General features: G+C 44.9%; 1 protein-coding gene across 3 annotated transcripts in view; it reads left to right on the forward strand.

Moving 5' to 3' along the window:
* Nucleotides 1-22,030, forward strand: part of RIMS1 (regulating synaptic membrane exocytosis 1) — a 348,972-nt gene that overhangs the window by 276,631 nt on the left and 50,311 nt on the right. For all 3 annotated transcript variants that reach the window (XM_045010069.1, XM_045010070.1, XM_045010068.1), the window contains one exon: nucleotides 19,173-19,408. In XM_045010069.1, coding sequence (XP_044866004.1) covers nucleotides 19,173-19,408 — 236 coding nt within the window. The remainder of the gene's footprint in view (nucleotides 1-19,172; nucleotides 19,409-22,030) is intronic.

Consider the following 22,030-nt stretch of genomic DNA (forward strand, 5'->3'; position numbering starts at 1 on the left):
ATTTACTTAAGGGTTATCTTTTATGCCAGTTGGTTAATAACATACTATTCTCTGAATAGATATTTGGTTCATTCTTCATTCAGGTAAATACCAGTGAAGTACAACTTTCAAATAAATACAGTAGATTGCAAAAGTACTGTTTTCATATTTGCGTCTGGCTATTGAAATACAAAGTTGATTTACCGGAGTTTGGTAGGGATCTCATTTTACTTACAATCCATTTCAGTTACATAAATTATTGCTTCGGCAGATTATAATTAAAACTGTTTTTCATTCATAAAGTAAACATTCTGCTCCTGTTTGGCACTCAATATGACTAGAATTTAATAATCTGTCATGAGTGCATAGTGCTGAAGGACAACTCATATGGTGTGAATTTAGGGCCCGATCCTGCTTTCATTGTAGTCAATTGGAGTTTTGTTATTCCATTTCAGTGGAAGAAGAATCACATCCTTCGTTTTCAATGCTAAAAATGTTAAAATGTTTTTAAAAAAACCAAGAATAAACAATAAAACAAAATTACAGTTTTTTTTGGTCTAGTTAAAAATGGTTTGTTTCTACATTTGGTGGATAAAATATAATAAATATTTGTCAGCTGTCTGCCATTAAACCTATATTTTAATTAACATTTCTATATAAGCCCTATTAATTATTCATATAAATAATCTGAAAAAGGCACATAAAAGTACAAATCAAAGAACTATACTTAACCAAAATGGTTACAAATTAAGATACAGCTACTACTTATTTCATTCATTCACCTTCATTCATTTGTCATGTAAAGTGCAAAAACTATTACTAAAAAAATCAATATTTGAAGATATCTGAGGTCCAGTGTTTTTAAAATAAGTAATATGCAAATCCAAAGAAATCCTAGTATATGTGAACTGTAAGAAAATGGCTTGAATACAGGATTTTATGGAATTAAGAGAACTATCATTTTTTACATCTACTATGGATGGCTTTTTAATAAAAGGTATGAAATTAAGTTATTACATAGTAAAATACCAAGATTTTCAAAACACAGAAGTTCTGTCCATAATACAGAAATATATTTTAACTATCTGTAACTGGAATTATTGTACACATTCATGATTTTTAGTTTGTTAATACTGTTTGTGAATCAATATTTAATCATTGTTAATTATACTGAATGGCTATTGCCACTGTAGTAATGGTAACAGTGTTGCTATGGTGATAATTAGAAACAACTTCAGCTTGGTGCTGTAAAGATGTTCATCTTGTAGTTACAGAGAAAAAGATGCTCAGAGAATCTTCAAGAGAAGGTTAGGTAACCTATGATCTCCATTACCCTTGTGTTAATCTGGAAAACTCTATTCACTTCAGTTAGATTTACGCTTTGATAATTGAATCTGAATTGACATCTTAACTTCAGAATGTACCAATTTATGTTCCAATCCTACAAAAGAATTCTGTACGTACTTAAATGTAAGTGTGAAAATAGTCCAGCTGAGTCTTTGCAGAGTCACAGTATAGTAGTATCTAATATAAGCATTAAGGTGACATACAAAGGAAAAAAATTGCACTTGGGCTATTTTTTGTTTCTTTATGATATATAAAGAAGGCTGGAAATGTATTTTCAAAAACAAAATAGCGGGGGAGGGTTTATGTGTCTCTGGTCTCAGCTACAGCCTCTTTTGTGTCACTCTCACCTTTTCCTAGCTAGCTGTATACCACCTCTCTGTTGCCAATGGCAGCAAGCAATGTAGCAAGAGAGTACCGCACTCCAGTGATCCTCAAGGGACCATTGCAAGCTGGCAGAATTTAGAGCAGCCCTGCAGTCGTGCTAAGTAACGCCGGGGTTGATTTAGCCAAGGCATTGGGAGAGCACAACAAAGGCTTCAAACAATCCTTTCCCCTCCCTTTTCAGCAGTCTGGTGCAGCTGAGGATCTGGCCCTACAAACTTTGGGTCCTGTATCTTTATGTCCTTGCCTCCACTAGTCTCTGACTAGTCTATTCTGACAGCTGTTCGCATTGGGGCCCAGCAGCTGTGGGTCAGCAACAATGCCAGCATCAGTGGAATTATATAAGTGAGAATTTTTAGGAAAAATAGTTTAAGGCAGACAAGGCCAATGATGTTGGAATTTTAATGAAAGGTTGACACCACAAGAATGAAAGTTGAGCAATTGATAGGGGATATTGATATATATATGAGAAACATACAGGATTTCTTTTTAAATTTACTAAATTATAAAGCCACATTTCTTTATGAATTAGAGGAAATTATTTGCTAATAGATATTATAGAGAAAGATAATAATGAGTCATAAAAATCAAAGCACAAAATAGTGGGAGTGTAGTAACAAAAACATGTAGGCTTGCTCTAAAAAAAATGAAAGATCTTCAGATTCATGTTTGTTTACTTCAAAAACTTCTGGAAAATGGTTATGCAAAGGTCACGTTGAAATAAATGTGTTTCCTTACTTCAAGGATGAATTTTATAAATTAATACAATTGATCAGTTGATATTCATTACCAAAAATGACACATTCCTGTAAATTAATATTTCAAGTAAATACATTTTAATGTGTTTGCAACATTTCAGCTAAATCTTAATGAACACTGTAAGCACAAGTATTTAAAATTTCTTAATTCTTTATTACATGAGATATTAATTTCAGTCTATTTTAGACTATATTTATTTATAAACTAAGAGCTGTACAATTGTATGGTGCTGTATAGCGCACAGCAGAGGTAAAAGTGCTACAGAACATTTCACCAGCAAGCATGATCTGCAGAAATTCTCACTAAAATTCAAACTGCAATGCTAGTGTAGATGAGGCTCATGCATCAGGGCCCTACATACACAATAACATGGAGCCCCCATGGCTCTGTCCCTATAGCCCCATCCCTGCACTGTGGCTACACCTCAGACATGAAATGGCAGTGGTAAAGGTTCACCCTCCCAGAAAAGTAAAGCAAGGAACATTGGGCCCTCTTCTACCCAATAAAGGGGCAGTAGATGGACTCCTAAAAGCCTTGGTATATCTGTGTGGGTGGGTAAATGGGCCAATGCTGCACTGCCATAAACTACTTTCTGCTGAGGTAGTGTTGGCAGGACCCTGGTACAGTGAGCCATGGCATTAACACCCTATTTGAATGTGTGGGGCAGATCACATTACTCAGAACTATTGTGTCAGGGTCAGGCTGTCTGCAGACTCAGACAGATAGTATTGCATTGGTTACACTGGGTTCACATTCTCTGTCCTTTCTTTTATAACCGTGAGGACTAGAAATTTACTTTTTTAAAACAAAATGAAAGAAGAGATCCTGAGGTAATCACAGTAGCCTAGGAGCTGGGTCTCTGCCACAGGACAATAGGGCATATCTCATTTCTAGCCTCATCTGGCACTTGGGAGCATTGTTAAAGCTCCTGGTGACTTTTTGGTGACCTGTGTAAAATGAGTTGCCCAGTTCAGTTCAGTTCCTAATTGCACTAACTGGCAGCTGATTGTCATTTTAGTAGAGAAGCTAAAAACTGAGCTATCATAAAACTAACTACCCTCAACCAAGAACTTTGTCTGCACTAGAGAAATTTACCATCCCCCTAGAACATGTGTACAACATTTAATGTGCACCTCCCAGCAACTCATAAAGATGACGCCTATGATCCAGAGAACAAGTTGAAATAGACTAGGCTTTCAGAAGGTTTAAAATATGGCTTACTCTGAACCAATGTACAGCCAGTGCAATGTGGGCGTGCTGAAATGGCTCAACTAATTCTCTCGCCACTTTCCCCCAGTGCACCTTTCAAAATCTCCTCCAGGAACTGGGCTAAGATACCCAGAAAATATTGCGACAGGAATAGTTTAAAAGAGAGCTAGGGTGGACAAAGGGAAAACCTGCAACAGTTCCTCCACCAACTCAGCAAGCGTGATGTGGAGGCAATGAACACTTTATGATTGACGTCAACCATTTCAGTTCCCTAGTATAGATACAGCAATAAAGGCAGTCTCTGGCAGGTCAGAGTCAAGGCAGAATGTTGCTGACACAGTGTGCAGAAGCGTGCGTGCTGCTGCCTAAGAGGTACATGTTCTATAAATAAATCGACAGTTCAATGTGCAGTATTGACAGTCTGACACATTTCATGAACCCTGAATTCATTATTTTTTTAAAATATGAAGTTTCAAAACTTCCAAATATAACCTTTAAAATGCTATATTTTACTAAAGTGGGCTAATTGTCCTAGCAACCTTCAGTTATAGAGCTAGAAAATATACACTTACCTTCATGTTCTATAATTCAAGTCTCAGAGAAAATCCAAATATGTATTCCCTGTTCACAAAATAAGTTTCTAAGTGAATTTTGTAACTTTCATTAGAGTATTTCTAATTGGTTGGTGTATGTAAAGTAAATACAAAAAATGCATTAACTGCTGTATTCCTATGGGTTGGGTAGTCCTGATTCACATTCAGTTGGCATTGAAGTATTTGTGGGAAGGAAAAGAGGAACAAAATGTGTGTGTTATATGAAATAAAATATGATATTAGATAAGATATTTTGAAAGGCTGGATTTTACTGCAGTGCAATAGATCTCATTACAAAGAGGTTGATCTAGCAATAAAATAGTAATAGCAAGTGAGGTAGAGTATTTAGTTTATGAAGCAATCAGCATACTTGCAAAACAGTTTGCTTGGGTATTGAGAGCAAGAGGGAAAGTCTCTCTTTCCCCACCACACACAAAGGTAATATTTTGGTTATATGCACCTACCATCATGACTGGGGTAAAAAGGAAAAGAATGAATCTGTGTGCAAGTATGATGGCTTTCATCTATGCCAGCACCAGGCTTTGAAGTGGGGACATTTAAAGTATAGCTACACTGCAGCTGGAAGCAGGCCTCCCAGCCCAAATAGACAGACTCACACTAACTCAAGCCAAATTAGAGGACTAAAAATTGCTATTTCGAGTGGCAGCTCAGGCTCTCACGCCCACCCAACCCCCTGGGTCTGAGCTAGGGTGGCTAGCTCGAGTCTCTGCCAGTGCCATGACATCCACACTGCAACTTTAGCACACTTGCTTGAGCCAAGTGAGTACAAGCTCACCCCCTACTGCAGTGTAGACATAACCTCAGAACTGAACGCATGAGTCTACAGTTTCAGATAAAAAACCAGGCTCTGTAGGTTTGGAGCTGTAACAGATTTGCATCAGCTGTGAACTGGGTACAGAAGAGGCAGGGGCGGCTCTATTTTTTTTTGCCGCCCCAAGCATGGCAGTCAGGGAGCCTTCGGCGGCATTTCTGCGGCAGGTCTGCCAGTCATGCGGATTCAGCAGCGGTTCTGCGGGCGATCACCACGGTCCACGCGTTTGGCGTGCCCACTGCTGAACTGCCACCAAAGCCATGGGACCAGCAGACTTCCTCCTGCAGAAATGCCACTGACGGCTCCTTTACTGCCACCCTCACGACGACCAGCACGCCACGTCCCCCTTCCCCCCCCCCTCCCCCCCCGGGGCTTGCCGTGCCTGGAGCTTCCCCCGAGAAGAGGACACCCACTGACCACTAGATGTAGGGCCGGCCCACAATATTTTGGCACCTGACAGCGGGGAGCTCAAATGACGCCCCCTCATTTGGGCCAAAACTTTGAAAGGTCTCAATTCTGCCTTCTTCCTGTTCTACTCCTCTCATGGTACTGCTCTGCTGCCTACCCCCAATAAAAGAGAACTAACAACTTAAAATGCCTTGTTCAAAAATTTTAAGTAACACTTAACTTTCAAACCCCTGAACAGCAAATGTAACTTTTCTTGTCTGCATAGTAAACACTGGCATTTTTATCTGTTTGAATAATCAAAGTGGTGCTTTCCATGCCTTCTTGGTTGCAAAGATTTGAACTGCTTCCTGAAGGTCCACAGTCTAGGCCAGCTCATGCTCTATTGAGATGGTTGCAAGGCCGACCAGCCTCTCCTGTGTCATTGTGTAGCGTAAATGTGTTTTTATTAACTTCAGCTTGGAGAAGCAGCGTTCTCCACTGGCAACTGTTACAGGAAATGTTAGAAGTATGCACAGAGCAACAAAAGCATTTGGAAAGAGAGTGGTCCTCTTATTTCTGCGCATATATTCAAGAACAGACTTTGGAATTGATCCTGCTGAAATGCATCTTGAAAGGGCTTTCAGTTCATCACCTAAATCACTCACATTAATATTGCACATGTCATCATGTGTCAACGCTGTCTCTAGTGCCCTGCATTTTTGGTGTAGGTCTTCTTCAGCTATAGTAAGGAGTTTTGGAACATCATATAACATCCCAAATATACTGCTGTGTTCCTTGAGCTGCATGAAACGTTCTTCAACTGATTGTATGGACAATCTAGCACCTGGTTAAAGAATTCAACTTTGAATTGTTGTTTGGGGTCTCTTATGGGATTATCCTGTGCCTCCTAATCAAAATGTCTTCTTCGGTGACTTTTGTATTCTTGAATGGGTGGGAAAATAGCTTCAGTGTAAAGTTCTTCTGCCAACTTCTGTGCACTCTTCAGAACATTTTGAAATCCCTCACCTGACCAGTAAGTCTGTAGATATGACTTTGCTTTGTCCAGTTGTTCCATTGCTCCAGATATATCAAGGTCAACACCTTGGAGTCTTTTGCTTACAACATTTATTTCAAACAGTATGTCATGCCACAACACTAAGCCACACAGAAATTTGAAGTTCTTCTTCGAGTGATTGCTCCTATGCATTCCAGTTAGGTGTGCGCGCCGTGCGTGCACAGCTCTTCAGAACATTTTTACCCTAGCAACTCCGGCGGGCCGGCTGGGCGCTCCCTGGAGTGGCGCCGCTATGGCGCTGAATATATACCCCAGCCGGCCCGTCCGCTCCTCAGTTCCTTCTTACCGCCCGTGACGGCCAGTTGGAACAGTGGAGTGCTCTCTGTCCTCCACAACCCTAGCGTTCGCTACTTTTGTATGTATATAGTTGTTTGAGTACTTAGTGTTAGATAGTTGAATAAGTTAGTTAGTATAGTTTAGGATAAGGGAATAAGGGGGGTTTACCCCTCTTTTTCCGCAACCGGTGCGGGCTCATGCCCAAGGCACCGGGCTTTAAGCCCTGCGCATCTTGCCAGCGGCACATGCCAGTCGGGGATCCGCACGACTCCTGCCTGCGCTGCCTCGGGGAGACTCACCGTACAGATAAGTGCCCTATCTGCATGGCCTTTAAGCCCCGAACACGAAAGGAGCGGGGCAGTCGCTTGAAACAGCTCCTCATGGAGGCAACGCTCCAGCCCCCGGCACCGACCGCGCCAGCGCCGAAGTCTTCATCAGCGCGCAGCACACCGGCGGCCCCGAGCCACTCCGGCAACGAGGCTCCTCGACCTCCGCAAGCGGCACCGGCGACCCGGCACCGTTCCCTCTCACCATCGAGGAAGCGTAAGCCGGCGAAGGCAACTGCAAAGACCCATGCTCAGGGTCACGTAACCCAGCCACCACCACCACCTCCGGTACCGGCTGTGGCCGTGCACAGGCCATGCACCGTGCCGTTGACTCCGGCGCCGCAAGGGCCATCGAGTCCGGTACCACCCTGCTCCCCGGTGCCGACCGCAGTCGAGCTGCAGCTACCATCCACGCCCGAGACATTCTCGATGGCGAGGGAGCTCATAGAGCTCACAGAGGCACCGAGCCTCCGGCCCCCGGCACCACCGGTGCGGGCTGTCGTGTCAGCGGGTAAGCCAGCTATGATGCGGCCCCCTTCCCCGGACGGACGAAATAGACGGCGCTCCAGGTCCCGGTCTCGCTCCCGGTCCTGAAGACGGTCATCGTCGCACCGCTCGAGGTCCAGGCACCGCTCACCATCGCGGTACCAGTCACCTTCTCGACGCCGGTCGCAGTCCCGGTACCGCTCAATATCGCGGTACTGGTCGCACTCCTGGAGACGCTCCTGGTCCCGATCGCCTTCCCGTCGGCACCGACGAAGGTCCGATTCCCGGCACCGTTCCCGGCACCGTGACTCCCGGAGCCGCTCCCGGCACCGCCGGTCGAGATCCTGGTTGAGCTCCCGGCACCGGTCGAACTCCCGGCACCGCGGCGGTCGATGGTCTCGTTCGCCATCTCGGTACCGCGACGACCGGCACCGATCCTCGGCACCGTCCGGGGACAGATTGCCAGCCTCGACGGCGCAGTCCATCAGCGCCTCCGCACCCCCGTGGCCATCTCGTCACTCGTCGGTCACTTCGGGGGCAGGCAGCAATGGTCATCTTCCGGCTGCCCCGCAAGGTCAAGCCCAGGGTGCGCAGCAGTGGGGCTTCTGGGTCCCCTGGGCCCAGTACGAGACTCAAGGGATGTCTTTCCCTCCGAGGGCCCCTGCCTCTGAACGCAGGGTACCGGAGGCCACAATAAGCAGACCGCCCCCTTCACCACCAGGTTCGGCTCAGTTACCACCTGATCCCCAGAGGCATCCTCGGCCCGAGTCAGCCGCCCACCCCTTAGAGGAACCACCTGCAGAGGCCGTGGTTCAAGGCCTATCCTCGTCGTCTTCACCAGACGAGGCGGTGGCCGGGGCTTCTACGACTGACCCTCCACCGATTGACTTGCGGGCCCACCAGGACCTTCTTCGCCGGGTGGCGAAGGCTATCGACCTCCCCGTGGCGGAGGTCACGGAGGACAAAGACCTGGTGACTAATGTGATTGGAGCGGAGGCTCCAGTGCGGGTGGCCTTGCCATTCATCCGCACTATTCAGAAAAATGCCACTACCATCTGGCAGTCACCGGCGTCCGTCCCTCCCACCGCCCGCGGGGTTGAAAGGAAGTACTCCGTCCCCCCCACGGGGTATGAGTACTTGTACACTCATCCTGCCCCAGACTTGTTGGTCGTCCAGTCGGTCAACGACAGGAAGAGGCATGGCCAGCCCGCCCCAGCGCCGAAGTCCAGGGAGGCGAGGCGTATGGATCTGTTGGGCCGCAAGGTCTATTCTGCAGGCGGTCTCCAGCTTCGGATCGCCAACCAGATGGCCCTCCTCACCAGGTACACCTTTGACATCATGGTGTCCCTGGCGAAATTCGCAGAGCTGATCCCGACAGCCTCCCGCCAGGAGTTCTCAGCGTTGTTGGAAGAGGGAAAAAAGTCTTCCAGGTCCTCCATCCATGCCGCTCTCGACTCTGCGGACTCGGGTGCAAGAACCCTGGCCTCAGGAGTGACCATGAGGCGCATCTCCTGGTTGCAGTCTTCCACACTGCCGCCCGAGGTGCAGTACACCCTGCAGGACCTGCCCTTCGATACTCAGGGTCTGTTTTCTGAAAAGACTGATTCCAGAATCCAGACCCTCAAGGACGGTCGCATAGCCATCCGCACTCTGGGGATGCATACACCTGCAACCCAGCGAAGGTCATTCAGACAACAACCCTACCGGCCTTTTAATCAGCCCAGGTCCCGTCCCTATAACAGCCGACGGCCCGGCCTGAATCACTGTAGACCATCGGGCAACCGGTGCAACGAAACCCATCCGCCTTCCAAGGCCCCCAAGGGCCCCAAACAGGCGTTTTGATGGGACGCCCGAGGACGGCCCATCAGTCTCTGTACCGGATCCTACCCGTTTATTTTGCAACCGCCTTTCCCATTTCTTTTCGGCGTGGTCCCAAATAACAACGGACAACTGGGTGCTTCAAACAATCCAGTCTGGTTACCGCCTTCAATTTGTTTCGCCCCCCCCTTCCCACCCACCTACCCCGTCCCTCTTCAGGGACCTCTCTCACGAGCAATTCCTCCTACAAGAGGTCGGGACTCTGTTGAGCTTGGGTGCCATAGAGGAGGTGCCGAACGACATGCGGGGCAGGGGATTCTATTCCCGATACTTTCTCATCCCCAAGGCGAAAGGAGGTCTACGTCCAATACTGGACTTCCGGGAGCTCAACAGGTACCTGCTCAAGTTCAAGTTTCGCATGGTCACCCTGGGGACCATCATTCCCTCCCTGGATCCGGGAGACTGGTTTGCCGCCCTCGACATGAAGGACGCGTACTTCCATGTCGCGATTTACCCTCCCCATCGACGCTACCTGCGTTTCGTAGTCAACAACGCACACTACCAGTTCGCAGTGCTACCATTCGGCCTATCCACCGCGCTGAGGGTTTTTACCAAGTGCATGGCAGTGGTTGCCACAGCCCTCCGCCGTCGTCATATACACGTTTACCCGTATCTCGACGATTGGTTGGTTCGCGGAACGTCCCGGCGGCTGGTAACGGACCAGATGACAGAAATCCTGTCTCTATTTCGACACCTCGGTCTTCTCATCAATGCCGAGAAGTCCACCTTAACTCCGTCGCAGCGGGTGGAGTTCATTGGAGCGGTTCTCGACTCCAATTTGGCCAGGGCCTGCCTCCCGCGATCTCGGCACCAGACAATGGTCTCCTCATCCGAGACCTCCTGACCTTTCCCACGACAACGGTTCAGTCCTGCCTCCGCCTCCTGGGACACATGGTGTCCTGTACGTTTGTCACCGCATACGCGAGACTCCACCTTCGCCCGTTCCAGTCCTGGCTAGCGTCGGTGTACCGCCCACATCGCGACCCCATCGACATGGTGGTCACGGTCACGAAGCCCACCCTCGAGTCACTCAGCTGGTGGCTGGACCCAGAGGTAGTGTGTGCAGGAGTCCCGTTCCACCCTCCTCACCCATCCGTCACTCTGACCATGGATGCCTCAGTGCTGGGGTGGGGGGCTCACCTGGGTGACCTTCACACCCAAGGTCTTTGGTCGCCCCAAGAGCTCGCTCTTCACATCAACATCCGGGAGCTGCGAGCGATCCGTTTGGCGTGTCACACCTTCCGCACCCGCCTGCAAGGCCGCTGCGTCGCAGTGTTCACGGACAACACGACGGCAATGTTCTACGTGAGCAAGCAGGGCGGAGCCCGCTCCTCTCTCCTCTGCAAGGAAGCGATGCTCCTGTGGGACTTCTGCGTGACCCACTCGATTCACCTAGAAGCGTCCTTTCTTCCAGGAGTGCAGAACACGCTGGCGGACCACCTCAGCAGGTCTTTCCTCGCCCACGAGTGGTCCCTTCGACCGGATGTGGTGCACATGATTTTCCAACAGTGGGGCTTTCCCCAGGTAGACCTGCTTGCCTCCAAGGAGAACAGGAAGTGCCACCAGTTCTGTTCCTACCAGGGTCGCTCGCTGGGCTCCCTGTCGGACGCCTTCCTGTACTCCTGGACGGATCACCTCCTTTACGCCTTCCCTCCGTTCCCGCTCGTCCACCGGGTGCTGCTCAAACTTCGGAGGGACCGAGCCCACCTAATACTCGTCGCTCTGGCCTGGCCGAGGCAGCATTGGTACACCCTGCTGCTCGAGCTCTCCGTTCGGGAGCCCATTCCCCTCCCATTATGGCCGGATCTCATCACGCAGGACTTCGGCAGACTCTGCCACCCGGACCTGCAGTCCCTCCATCTCACAGCTTGGTACCTGCGTGGCTGACCCACGCGGAGAGAGACTGTTCCGCGGCAGTACAGCGAGTCCTGCTTGAAAGCAGAAAGCCTTCCACCCGCTCCACTTACCTCGCGAAGTGGAAACGCTTTGCCCTCTGGTGTGACCAGCGCGGCCTTAATCCCTTCCTAGTCCCTCTTTCTACAATCCTGGACTACCTCTGGTACCTTAAGGAGCAAGGTCTCGCGGTCTCCTCCTTGAAGGTACACCTGGCAGCCGTGTCCGCCTTTCGCCCATCCATAGACGGCCGATCCATCTTCTCCAGCCAGATGGTTTCCCGCTTCCTGAAGGGCCTGGACCGGTTGTACCCGCCCATAAGGCGTCCTACCCCGGCCTGGGATTTAAACCTGGTTCTGGCCAAGCTTATGGGAGCCCCCTTCGAGCCTTTGGCCACGTGCTCCCTCCTCTACCTGTCATGGAAGACGGCCTTCCTCATCGCTATAACTTCAGCGAGACGAGTGTCCGAGCTTCGTGCCCTAACGGTTGGTCCACCTTATACCGTCTTCCATGCAGACAAGGTACAGCTTCGCCCTCACCCGGCCTTCCTCCCGAAAGTCGTCTCGGCCTTCCATGTCAATCAGGAGATCTTCCTCCCGGTCTTCTTCCCGAAGCCGCACGCCTCACCTCGGGAGCAACAGCTTCACACCCTGGATGTCCGCAGGGCCCTCGCTTTTTATATCGAGCGGACGAAGCCCTTCCGGCGTTCGACCCAGTTGTTTGTAGCGGTTGCCGATCGCATGAGAGGCGAGCCGGTCTCCTCGCAGCGGATTTCCTCCTGGGTAACGGCGTGTATCCGGACATGCTATGAGCTTGCTCGCATGCCACCATGCCGCCTCACCGCTCACTCGACGAGGGCGCAAGTGTCCCCATCCAGGACATTTGTAGAGCGGCCACCTGGTCTTCTGTCCACACCTTCGCTTCCCACTACGCGTTGGTGCAGCAATCCAGAGACGATGCAGCCTTCGGCTCCGCAGTCTTACACTCTGCCACGTCTCACTCCGACCCCACCGCCTAGGTAAGGCTTGGGAATCACCTAACTGGAATGCATAGGAGCAATCACTCGAAGAAGAAAAGACGGTTACTCACCATAGTAACTGTTGTTCTTCGAGATGTGTTGCTCCTATCCATTCCAGACCCGCCCTCCTTCCCCACTGTCGGAGTAGCCGGCAAGAAGGAACTGAGGAGCGGACGAGCCGGCTGGGGTATATATTCAGCCCCGTAGCGGCGCCACTCCAGGGGGTGCCCAGCTGGCCCGCCGGAGTTGCTAGGGTAAAAATGTTCCGAAGAGCCGTGCACGCACGGCGTGCACACCTAACTGGAATGGATAGGAGCAACACATCTCGAAGAACAACAGTTACTACGGTGAGTAACCGTCTTTTACGTATGTTTCTGGTGATTCCATTTCCCTCTGCCACTGTTCTCCCACAAACAGTTCCTGTCATAGCATTATCCTCCATAATGGCAACTATGGCATCATCTATCTTCCCAATTTGGTGTTTGATAGGCTTTATCGCCTCCACTTGATTTTCCCATTGTGTGGCACTCAGTGGTTTCAGTGTCAGAGAGGATGTTCCCAGATATTGTTTCAAAATTTGCCATCGATGAGTTGATGCAGAGAAAAATACATAGATGCTTTGAATTACATTAAAAAATTCAGCAGCCTCACTAGAAGCTGATGCCGCATCACTGACCACCAAGTTCAATGAATGAGACCTGCATGGGACAAGAAAAGCTCAAGGGTTTAACTCTCGGATCCGTGTCTGCACGCCTCTGTTCTTTCCTCTCATGTTGGCACCTTTATCGTAGCCCTGACCTCTCATGTCAGCTATCACAATTCCCGTATCTTCCAGCTTTTTAAGAAGCACATTTGTCATATCAGCTCCTGTAGTATCATCAATGTCAATACATTCTAGAAAATGCTCTCTGACAGTCACCATTGCAGGGACATTTTCACTAGGTTCTGTTGTTGTTACAAAACACACCATTAAAGTCATTTGTTCCGTATGGCTGATGTCAGGTGTGCAGTCCAGAATAACAGAGTAATATCTTGCTGACTTCAGATCTGCCACAATCTTCTGTTTGACTTTTGTTGCCAGTAACCGTATGATCTCATTTTGAATTGTTTTTCCAAGGTAGTGGTGTGTGTACATTTCTTGGGTGGTGACTCTTCTTAGCCCAGGTCTACACTAGCAGGAGGGTCAACCTAAGCAAATAGCGTAGCTGAAGTCAGTGTATCTTAGGTCGACTTACCTGGCCGTGAGGAAGGCAGCAAGTTGACCACTGCCACTCCCCCGTCGACTCCACTTCTGCCTCTCGTGAGCTGGAATTCCGGAGTCGACGGGCAGCGTGATCGGGGATCGATTTTATCACATCTACACTAGACTAGACCTTCCCTGAGATACTCCTGGAGTACAGCATCAAACTCAGCCATCAGCTCCACAATTTTAAGGAAGTTTTCATTGTTTGGCACATATAGCTGATCTGAAGTGCCACGCAGTGCTAGGTTTTGGGTAGCAAGCATTTTCACGATGGCAATGAGCCTTTTTAGCACATTTTGCCAGTAAAGAGACTCTGATGCAATCGTCTCTTGATGGTGATCATCTAGGGTGGCCTTTAACCGTAGTCTCATCTCAAGCTCTTTCAACCTATGGAATGCTCTCTGATGATTTGCTGCCTTCTCATGACATGCCAGATTTCTAGCAAGATTTTTCAAGTCCTTTGTTCCTGTAGAACCCAACTGGAAGAATTTGCAACAAAAACAGTATGCAGCATTCTGGGGTTTTGAGTACATAAACCATGGCCTCTCCACTTTGTCACCATTAGGGATTTCACGCCAGTAATGTGTTGGATGGAAAGTTCTATTTTCATTGTCTGGAGAATATGAAGTTTTTCACTTGCTGTGGCCCATGGAGTTCAAGGAAGTCCCTCGGGACTACTGCTCAAGTGGGTCCACAGTCCTGGATCATCTAGACTTAAGGAACTATTCTCAGCAGCAGCTGTTTCTTGCGCCTCCACCACACTCTTCTCTGATGTACACTTTTTTTCGGGAATGTGCATGATTACATCCATTTGAGATGGAGATACGGATGCTGCAGTAGCTGCCAGTCACCTGCACTCTGACTAACTGGAAGATCAGGCATCTCCTCACCACTCACATTCTCACTAGGGCCAGAAGGCTCACCATTAACATTTGTGTCTCTGTATCTCAGGAGAGCTCCTTCCTGCTTAGACAGAAAAGCTTCCTTTGCTTTCTCTCTTTTTCTGAATGCTGCCCCAGAGGGGCATTTTCTTCTTTCACTCATGACTGCTGTTCTGTGACAGCTATAGTGGCTCTCAACACTCAGTTGAAGGGAACAAATAAGCAGGCTGGTAGCAGGGCCTGAGTGAGGAAAACTATCAGGTCTTAAGGGCCTAACTGGCTCCTACTACTTCAGTTGACTGCCTGGTCTCCTCAAGTGGGTTGACGGAAGCAGCAGGAAACAGGAAGCTTCCTGAGAAGCTGGTGTTAATCAGTCCAGGCTCCTGGGGGTGCTAGAGAGGTACATAAGAGGATCCTCCTCCTTTCTCTCCCTACAGCTCCTGCTGCTTTCTGTTATTCCCTCTCACCTTTTCTCCTGCCTGCCTGTTATGTCTCTTGTGCCCTCCTTCCTCCAGCACAGCACTCCACCGCTCTGTGCATCTAGAGCAGAAAGAATATATATGCACCAGCAGCAGACACAATTCTCTACACTCTGGGGCCTAGTGGCGCCTCACTCCCCCCCCCCCAGTCTGGCACCTGAGGCAGCCACCTCAGTTCGCTTCATGGTAAGGCCAGCCCTGACTGGTTACACATTAGTTGAATTAATATTAGTTTGGCATATTGTGCCCTCCCCATATTGCAGGAAATTTAATTGTTTATAAAGTCTGATCTTGTGGTAAAAACAAAAGTGATTTTATTTTTTAAAAAGTGCTGGTAACACAAATTCTTTGACAAAAGTAATTTCCATTATTAGCAAATTTAAATAAATGATTAGATTGATAAGAAGGGACATTTTCAAATAAAATATTTGTTTGTTCTCAGAGAAATATGCAGTCTGCCCAACAGCTTGAGAATTGTGTTGAGAGCTGGATCCATGGTTGAGCCACATCTGTATTCCCACTATGAGCTGATAGGATATAAAGAGACACAATGTAGGATATAAAGAGGCACACTATGAGACACAATGCTCTTAGAATCCTCCTTCCAGCTATTTCAAAAGTGCTGTGATTGCGGCTCACTATGTGTGTGTTAAATACCCCACCCTTACATCCAGTGTTAATGCATCACAACTATAGTGCATAGATCTAATAGTAAACCCAAAAAGTGCATACCCTGACCAGATTGGCCTAATGAGGTAGAGATTGGTTTTGGCCATGGAGAAGTCCATGGCGTGGAGATGCCTGAGGTAATTTTTTAATTGCATTTATTTAGAAGTATACAATCCATTGAAAAGCCAGGAGTCTTGTGTCTTGTCTCCTATCCAGGAGTCTTGTGTCTTTCCTAGTGCACACATGCAGTCATTTGGAGGCAGGCATTATAGAATCCAGATAACTAATTACCTGATTTTCAATAACAAATGTTATTTATATTAAAAAATTAGGTAATTAATTATCTTAATTTTGCTATTTGCACCAGCTGCAATTTGACTGTACAAAAAACTGGGGGCACAAATTCAGAGCCTATTTTAGAAAATGTGGCTCTTTAAATTATTTTATTTGAGAAGTCCTTCCTGAATACCAGATCCACCAAACTCTTACTCATTCAAGAAGTTTGAACTCCTGCACTGAAGCTGGTAGAACTTCTCCTATATGTAAGGACTACTCCAATGAGTAAGGGGTTGCAGACTCAAGCACTTATTCACAAATTTAACTTAATGGTACATATTCATTGCAGTAGTTACTTAAAAATAATGTAGTTCTTGTCAGTAATACTCAATCCATTGAATTTTAGAGTTTGTTACATGCTTTCGTGAAGACAATATAATTATAGTAGCATCTTGTACATGGATCCCTTTCTCTGATGTTTATACATTTTCTGTAGAACATCTTTTTGTGCAATGATGTTTTTGGAAAAAGGGAACAGTTTATTTGAAAGGGACAATGTTTTCTTGATAACTGCTGCAGGTTCTTAAGATTTCAGATTTGTTAAGGATTGAGGTTTTTAGATACAGCATACTAAGAAATATAAAACAATGTTGTATTGGAAATATAAGAATGTATGTGTCCTTCCCATATAAAACAAAAGTGGTTTGCTATATGGGGGACAAGGGGACCTATTTTAAGCTCTTTGTGCCTCAGTTAGTCCACTAAAAAGTCTCCTTGAGTACTGCAATGCAGCATAGCATATTGTCTAAGACAAGAGTATATATGTTTTAGTTTCCACATAAAGTTTCTTTGAAACTTACAATAACAAGCTGCTGTGTGATAAAAGGTGATCAAAAAGAGAATCACTTTTTAATACAAAATAATAGTTTTCTTACAAATATTGCAAGATGTTATTTTTCCTGTTTCTTGTATCTCACAGTGACAGAGGTTATTATGTGTGCTGTTTATATTGTGAGAGATTAACAAACCTGGATAAGTGGCAATCAAAACACTCTAGATTTGTATTTATTTTATACTTCTCTATGATCACTCTTTGGACAAAGATGGATTAATGCTTAATGATGCCCAGATCCATGGAAACACCAAGGCCAGCACGAAAGTCAGGTCCTCCCCACCTAGGAGGAATACTCTTCTTCCCAGCTCAGCCCCGCCCCTCTCCTGACAAACTTTCTTGTCTATCTTATACTTCTTACTGCTTGTTCTTCCTGCCAAGTCAGGCAGAGAAGCCCACCTCTCAATCCAAAGGAGGCTGCCCTAATCAGCCCTAATCAGCCCCAGGGTGCTGGTATGTCATCATGTCTCTTTCTGAGGAGGCTTTGGCAAGTGAAAATCCAGTTCATCAATAAATTCCACTTTCCATTTCAAAATGGAGATTATAAAATATTCAATTAACCATCCTTCAGACTTATCCCACTGTTTTGTTTATACGTTACATAAAGCTAATCAGTAGTAATACAACTAAGATCAAGAACCCAGACACTGTTAGTCTAATTTAACAACTCCAAAACATAAAGTGGGTCAAGTTGCATTGCAAGTTAAATTCTCGGGTCCATATGGGGATGATTGCCAACTTAGCACTACCATTAGAGATAAGATAACACCTAGTATTAGGAATCTGAGATGTTAGCCTTTATTACGTAACTTAGTCGGTCCCTTTGGTAAAGTGGGATTGTTCCCTAAATTATAGTTCCCAATGCTCTGTCCAGTCCTTGTCTGCAGCATCAAACAGGAGGTTTATAAATTGAGAGCACTCAAATTCAAACAGGTATTTGCTGTTTTATCAAATGAAAATGAAACAAACCTGGCTATGTAATTTGCTTTTTGAGTTAATTTAGTGAAAGACCCACTGGTTGGTGGGCAAGCTGGAAAATAAAATGGACTCATTCAGCATCAAATGTCCCAGCAACAACTATATGGCTGAAACCAGACAATCATTATGCTCTCCAATGAACTCACACAGAAAAATGATAAAAGACAAAAACACCATATCACCAGTGGGCAAACACTTTTCACAAAGTGATCATTCCATATCTGACCTATCAGTACTCATCTGTAAAGGAAACCTGCACAACATCTTCAAAAGACAAGCTTGGGAACTTAATCCATAACTCTGCTAGATACCAAAAACCCTGGATGCAACAGAGACACTGGGTTTATGGATCCTTACAACAGTTTGTAACACACCCCTCTGCTTGCTGACCCCTAATTGCCCACTTTATTTTAAGTGGTCTCCCACAACATGTCTTAATCCCTAATGGTTAACAATCTGTGTCCACTTGTATTTAGCTCAGACACTCTGGTTTCCTTCCTCAGACCCTAAGAAGAGCTCTGTGAAGCTTGAAAGCTTGTATGTTCCACCAACAGAAGTTGATCCCCCAAAAGATATTACCTCACCTACTTTATCTGACTCATTTATGACATTCTTAAGATTATATATTTTTCCTCCATAGAAGGATGATTGCATTTACCTGAGAAAACCAATAGGAAGTCATAGAATATACTCAGATAAATTACATCCTTGCTTACAAGGGAGCTAGTCACATTTGGCAAGCTACTCAATTGACCTTTGAGGTCCTTGGAATACATTGTCCTATAATAATGGATAGAGTTATTTTAATGAGGGTCTGGTTATTTATTCTCCTCTTTTAGTAAAGTGTAGCAGGTAGCAAACAGAGTGTCCTATGTCTAGTGACAGCCCAGTCCATTGCGAGCAATGCTTATAATGTATGTAGATTAACCTACCTCTTAATATATTTGTTTATATTGGCAGTAAAAATTACTGGAGTATCACTGTATATATTCAATGGTCACGGTATATATTCAATGGATGCAAAGAGCAAGACTCCATGTAATTGATACATCTCTGTGTTTGTGTGTTTCCATCTCTTTGAAGAGCCACCATGTTTATTTTTTTGTAGAAGAGGTGAAGGATAGATTACAATGTAGAGAGCATGTAGTTTGAGAGATGTCAAATCAGTTATATATCTGGATACCAGATAAACAGAGTTATAATAAGATTTTACTTTAAAATGACTGTTGAATTAATTTGCTGATAAAATGAATTATGTTTTGAAGACACTATTACACATACACTTAATTTAAATGTTTTTACTTTGTAAATATAGTACGTTTACCCCTAAAATGCAAGGCAGACGGATGGGGACTTCAGGGAGAACCATCACAAAAAGCACAAGTGTGAGTGGAGAGATGTACAAACTGGAACATAATGATGGGAGTCAATCAGACACTGCTGTCGGGACAGTTGGAACAGGTGGGAAGAAAAGACGATCCAGTCTCAGTGCCAAAGTGGTTGCCATAGTATCTCGAAGGAGCAGAAGCACATCCCAACTTAGCCAAACAGGTGAGTGATATATACTCAAATTGAAAACAGGTCCCTTTAAATATTGCAGTTTATACTTTACCCATGGCATATGGACTAATCATATGTGTATGTCAGAATATAGTCCACTGAGAAAAAGCACTTTCTATCTCAGAAAGAGTTTTTGAGTCATTTAATTTTGTCTGATTTCTAAACTTGGCAAAGAATCTATACAGTAATGTTTTAAAAATATGTATTATAAATCTCTTCTGTCCTCATGAATGAATGTGTTTATCTCTCAGAAGCCTTGTTTACATGTAGCAAGGAAATGCAAAGAGACATATGTGGGTATCAAGAGTTGATGGGTTAGACATGAATGACATACTGCATGTACAAAATCTTTTTTGACAGAACAATTCAGTACAAATGCAAGACTTGTAACCTGCAGCATATAAAGGTCAGTTATGTAACAGGCATAATTTTAAGGTGTAGGTGTTGCACCTACAGTACCAACATGTTTAATATTATTTTTAAGAGATTACGTCTCATTTCTCAATTAAGAGGAAACCTAGTGTTTTCTATTTAAAAACAACACTGGCAAAATGGGGTCAGTGAATTCAGATAAATTAGAGTGCAGCATGATGCTTCATTATGCGCTTGAGGGGTTCCAATTCTTTATTGCTACTTCAGAAATCTTAAAAGCCTTGTATCTATGTGGCCTGAAGGGGAAACAGCTCATACAGAAAGAAGCAAAAGGAAGAAATGTTTTAAAGTCCCCAGTCTCCTGCTGAACTCACTGAGTTTTGCTATTGACTTCAGTAGGAATAGGATCAAGCCCTTAATGTCCTGTGTTGCTTAAAAAAAAGAAAGTTTTAGAATAGCCCAGCACTCAGGCATACTGTAGTGTTCCTATCACACAGTTAGGATAATCCCAAAGTGAAGGTAAGTATCAGTATTGTATATTTGTATTATCAAGTCTCTGCTTTTCCTTCTTTTTCTTTTTCTCTTTTGTGAGCAGTAGAAGCAAGTTTGTTTTTATTGAGATTTCAGGCAGTTTCAATCAAAATGTAACTATTCATCTACTTCTAGTCTTATGTTTTTTAACTGAACATGCATGCTAAATTATGCATTTGAGTCAAATGATAGCTGTAATGGGATCATTTGAAGTACAGAACTAGAAGTTATGTTAATACTATGTTGTGCTGCTCAGAAATGCAATAGGGTCATTATCACTCAGTCTCATTAATCTAAGTAGCAAACAGATTGTTACTTAAAATAAACCATATTAGTTCAGATCAGTCCAAATCAGCTACTGTAATTTAAAATTTAAAAGTGGTCTGGCAGTATCCAAAGTGTCTGTGCTGATATATTCCCCCTTTGTTAAGAGCTACATATTTTAATTTTATTTATAATTATTATTTTATTTAAAGTGTATATAATTTGGTTTGAAGCTGCATTCCTTCTGAACTTCAACTCCCAGTGAAACAGGAACAGAGGAATTAACATACTGGATTAGTCCTGTGATCCACCTAATAGTCTGGTACTCTGTCTTGGACAGTGGCTGTAACAAGCTGCTTCAGAGAAGGGTGCAGGAAACTCCCCAGAAAGCAGAGGTGGAGTAATTTGTCTGCCATGAAGGTCTTGCCCTGCTCACTAATAATTATAGAGATTGGCTTAAACTCTGAACTCTGAAGTTTTATATCACTTCCCATAGGGTTTATTTTTGTTTGTTTAGGATTTTTTAACATATTAATTACTTGTAACTATGGTTTCAGAGTAGCAGCCGTGTTAGTCTGTATCTGCAAAAAGAACAGGAGAACTTGTGGCACCTTAGAGAGTAACGAATTTATTTCAGCATGAGCTTTCGTGAGCTCATCTCAATTGATTAGACTCTTCCTGTTGGTATGCATACTTCCACCTTTTCATGTTCTCGGTATGTATAAATATCTCCTGTCTGTGTGTTCCATTCTATGCATCCGAAGAAGTGAGCCGTAGCTCACGAAAGCTCATGCTGAAATAAATTTGTTAGTCTCTAAGGTGCCACAAGTTCTCCTGTTCTTTTTGTAACTCTGGATATTTTTGTTATCCATAAAGTATATAATAACTCTTTGAATCTTGTTCAAATCAAGTTCAAATTTCAAATTAATTGGAGTCTTAGGTGTGTCAGGAATATAGCATCAGGCTGTTAATTTGTAAAGTTTTTAAAAGATAATATTAAATTCAGCCTGAGGAGATTCAAGTTATACTATAATTCTCTAGAGTACACAATGTCTTCCACTGCAGTGGAGACCATTGCAGTGACTTTTGCTTGCAAAAATATGATTGTGTAGTACTTTCAGCCCTAAAACAGTGTTGAATGTGATTCTTAGTTTCCCTTATTGCAAACTCAGCCAGTTCTACTGTAAGGTAAAATCTAAGCAAATTCTGTTTATTACCTGTGATTTCTCAAAATATTCACAACAATACAGAAACTCAGTATCAGAATAAAAAGTAAGTCATTCCAAAAGGACAGGAATCAAATATTGACCTAGTAGACAGAATTGCTGACATTCCTTTGAAAAAATTCAATACCGGAGTTCTAGGTTTCCTGAATGTGAAAGAATAATGTCTAAATGTATACAGTACAATAATGTAAAAATCCCAAAGGCCCTTGTTTGGACACAT

The sequence above is a fragment of the Mauremys mutica genome, chromosome 3 (assembly GCF_020497125.1).
Source record: "Mauremys mutica isolate MM-2020 ecotype Southern chromosome 3, ASM2049712v1, whole genome shotgun sequence".
Lineage (NCBI taxonomy): Eukaryota > Metazoa > Chordata > Testudines > Geoemydidae > Mauremys > Mauremys mutica.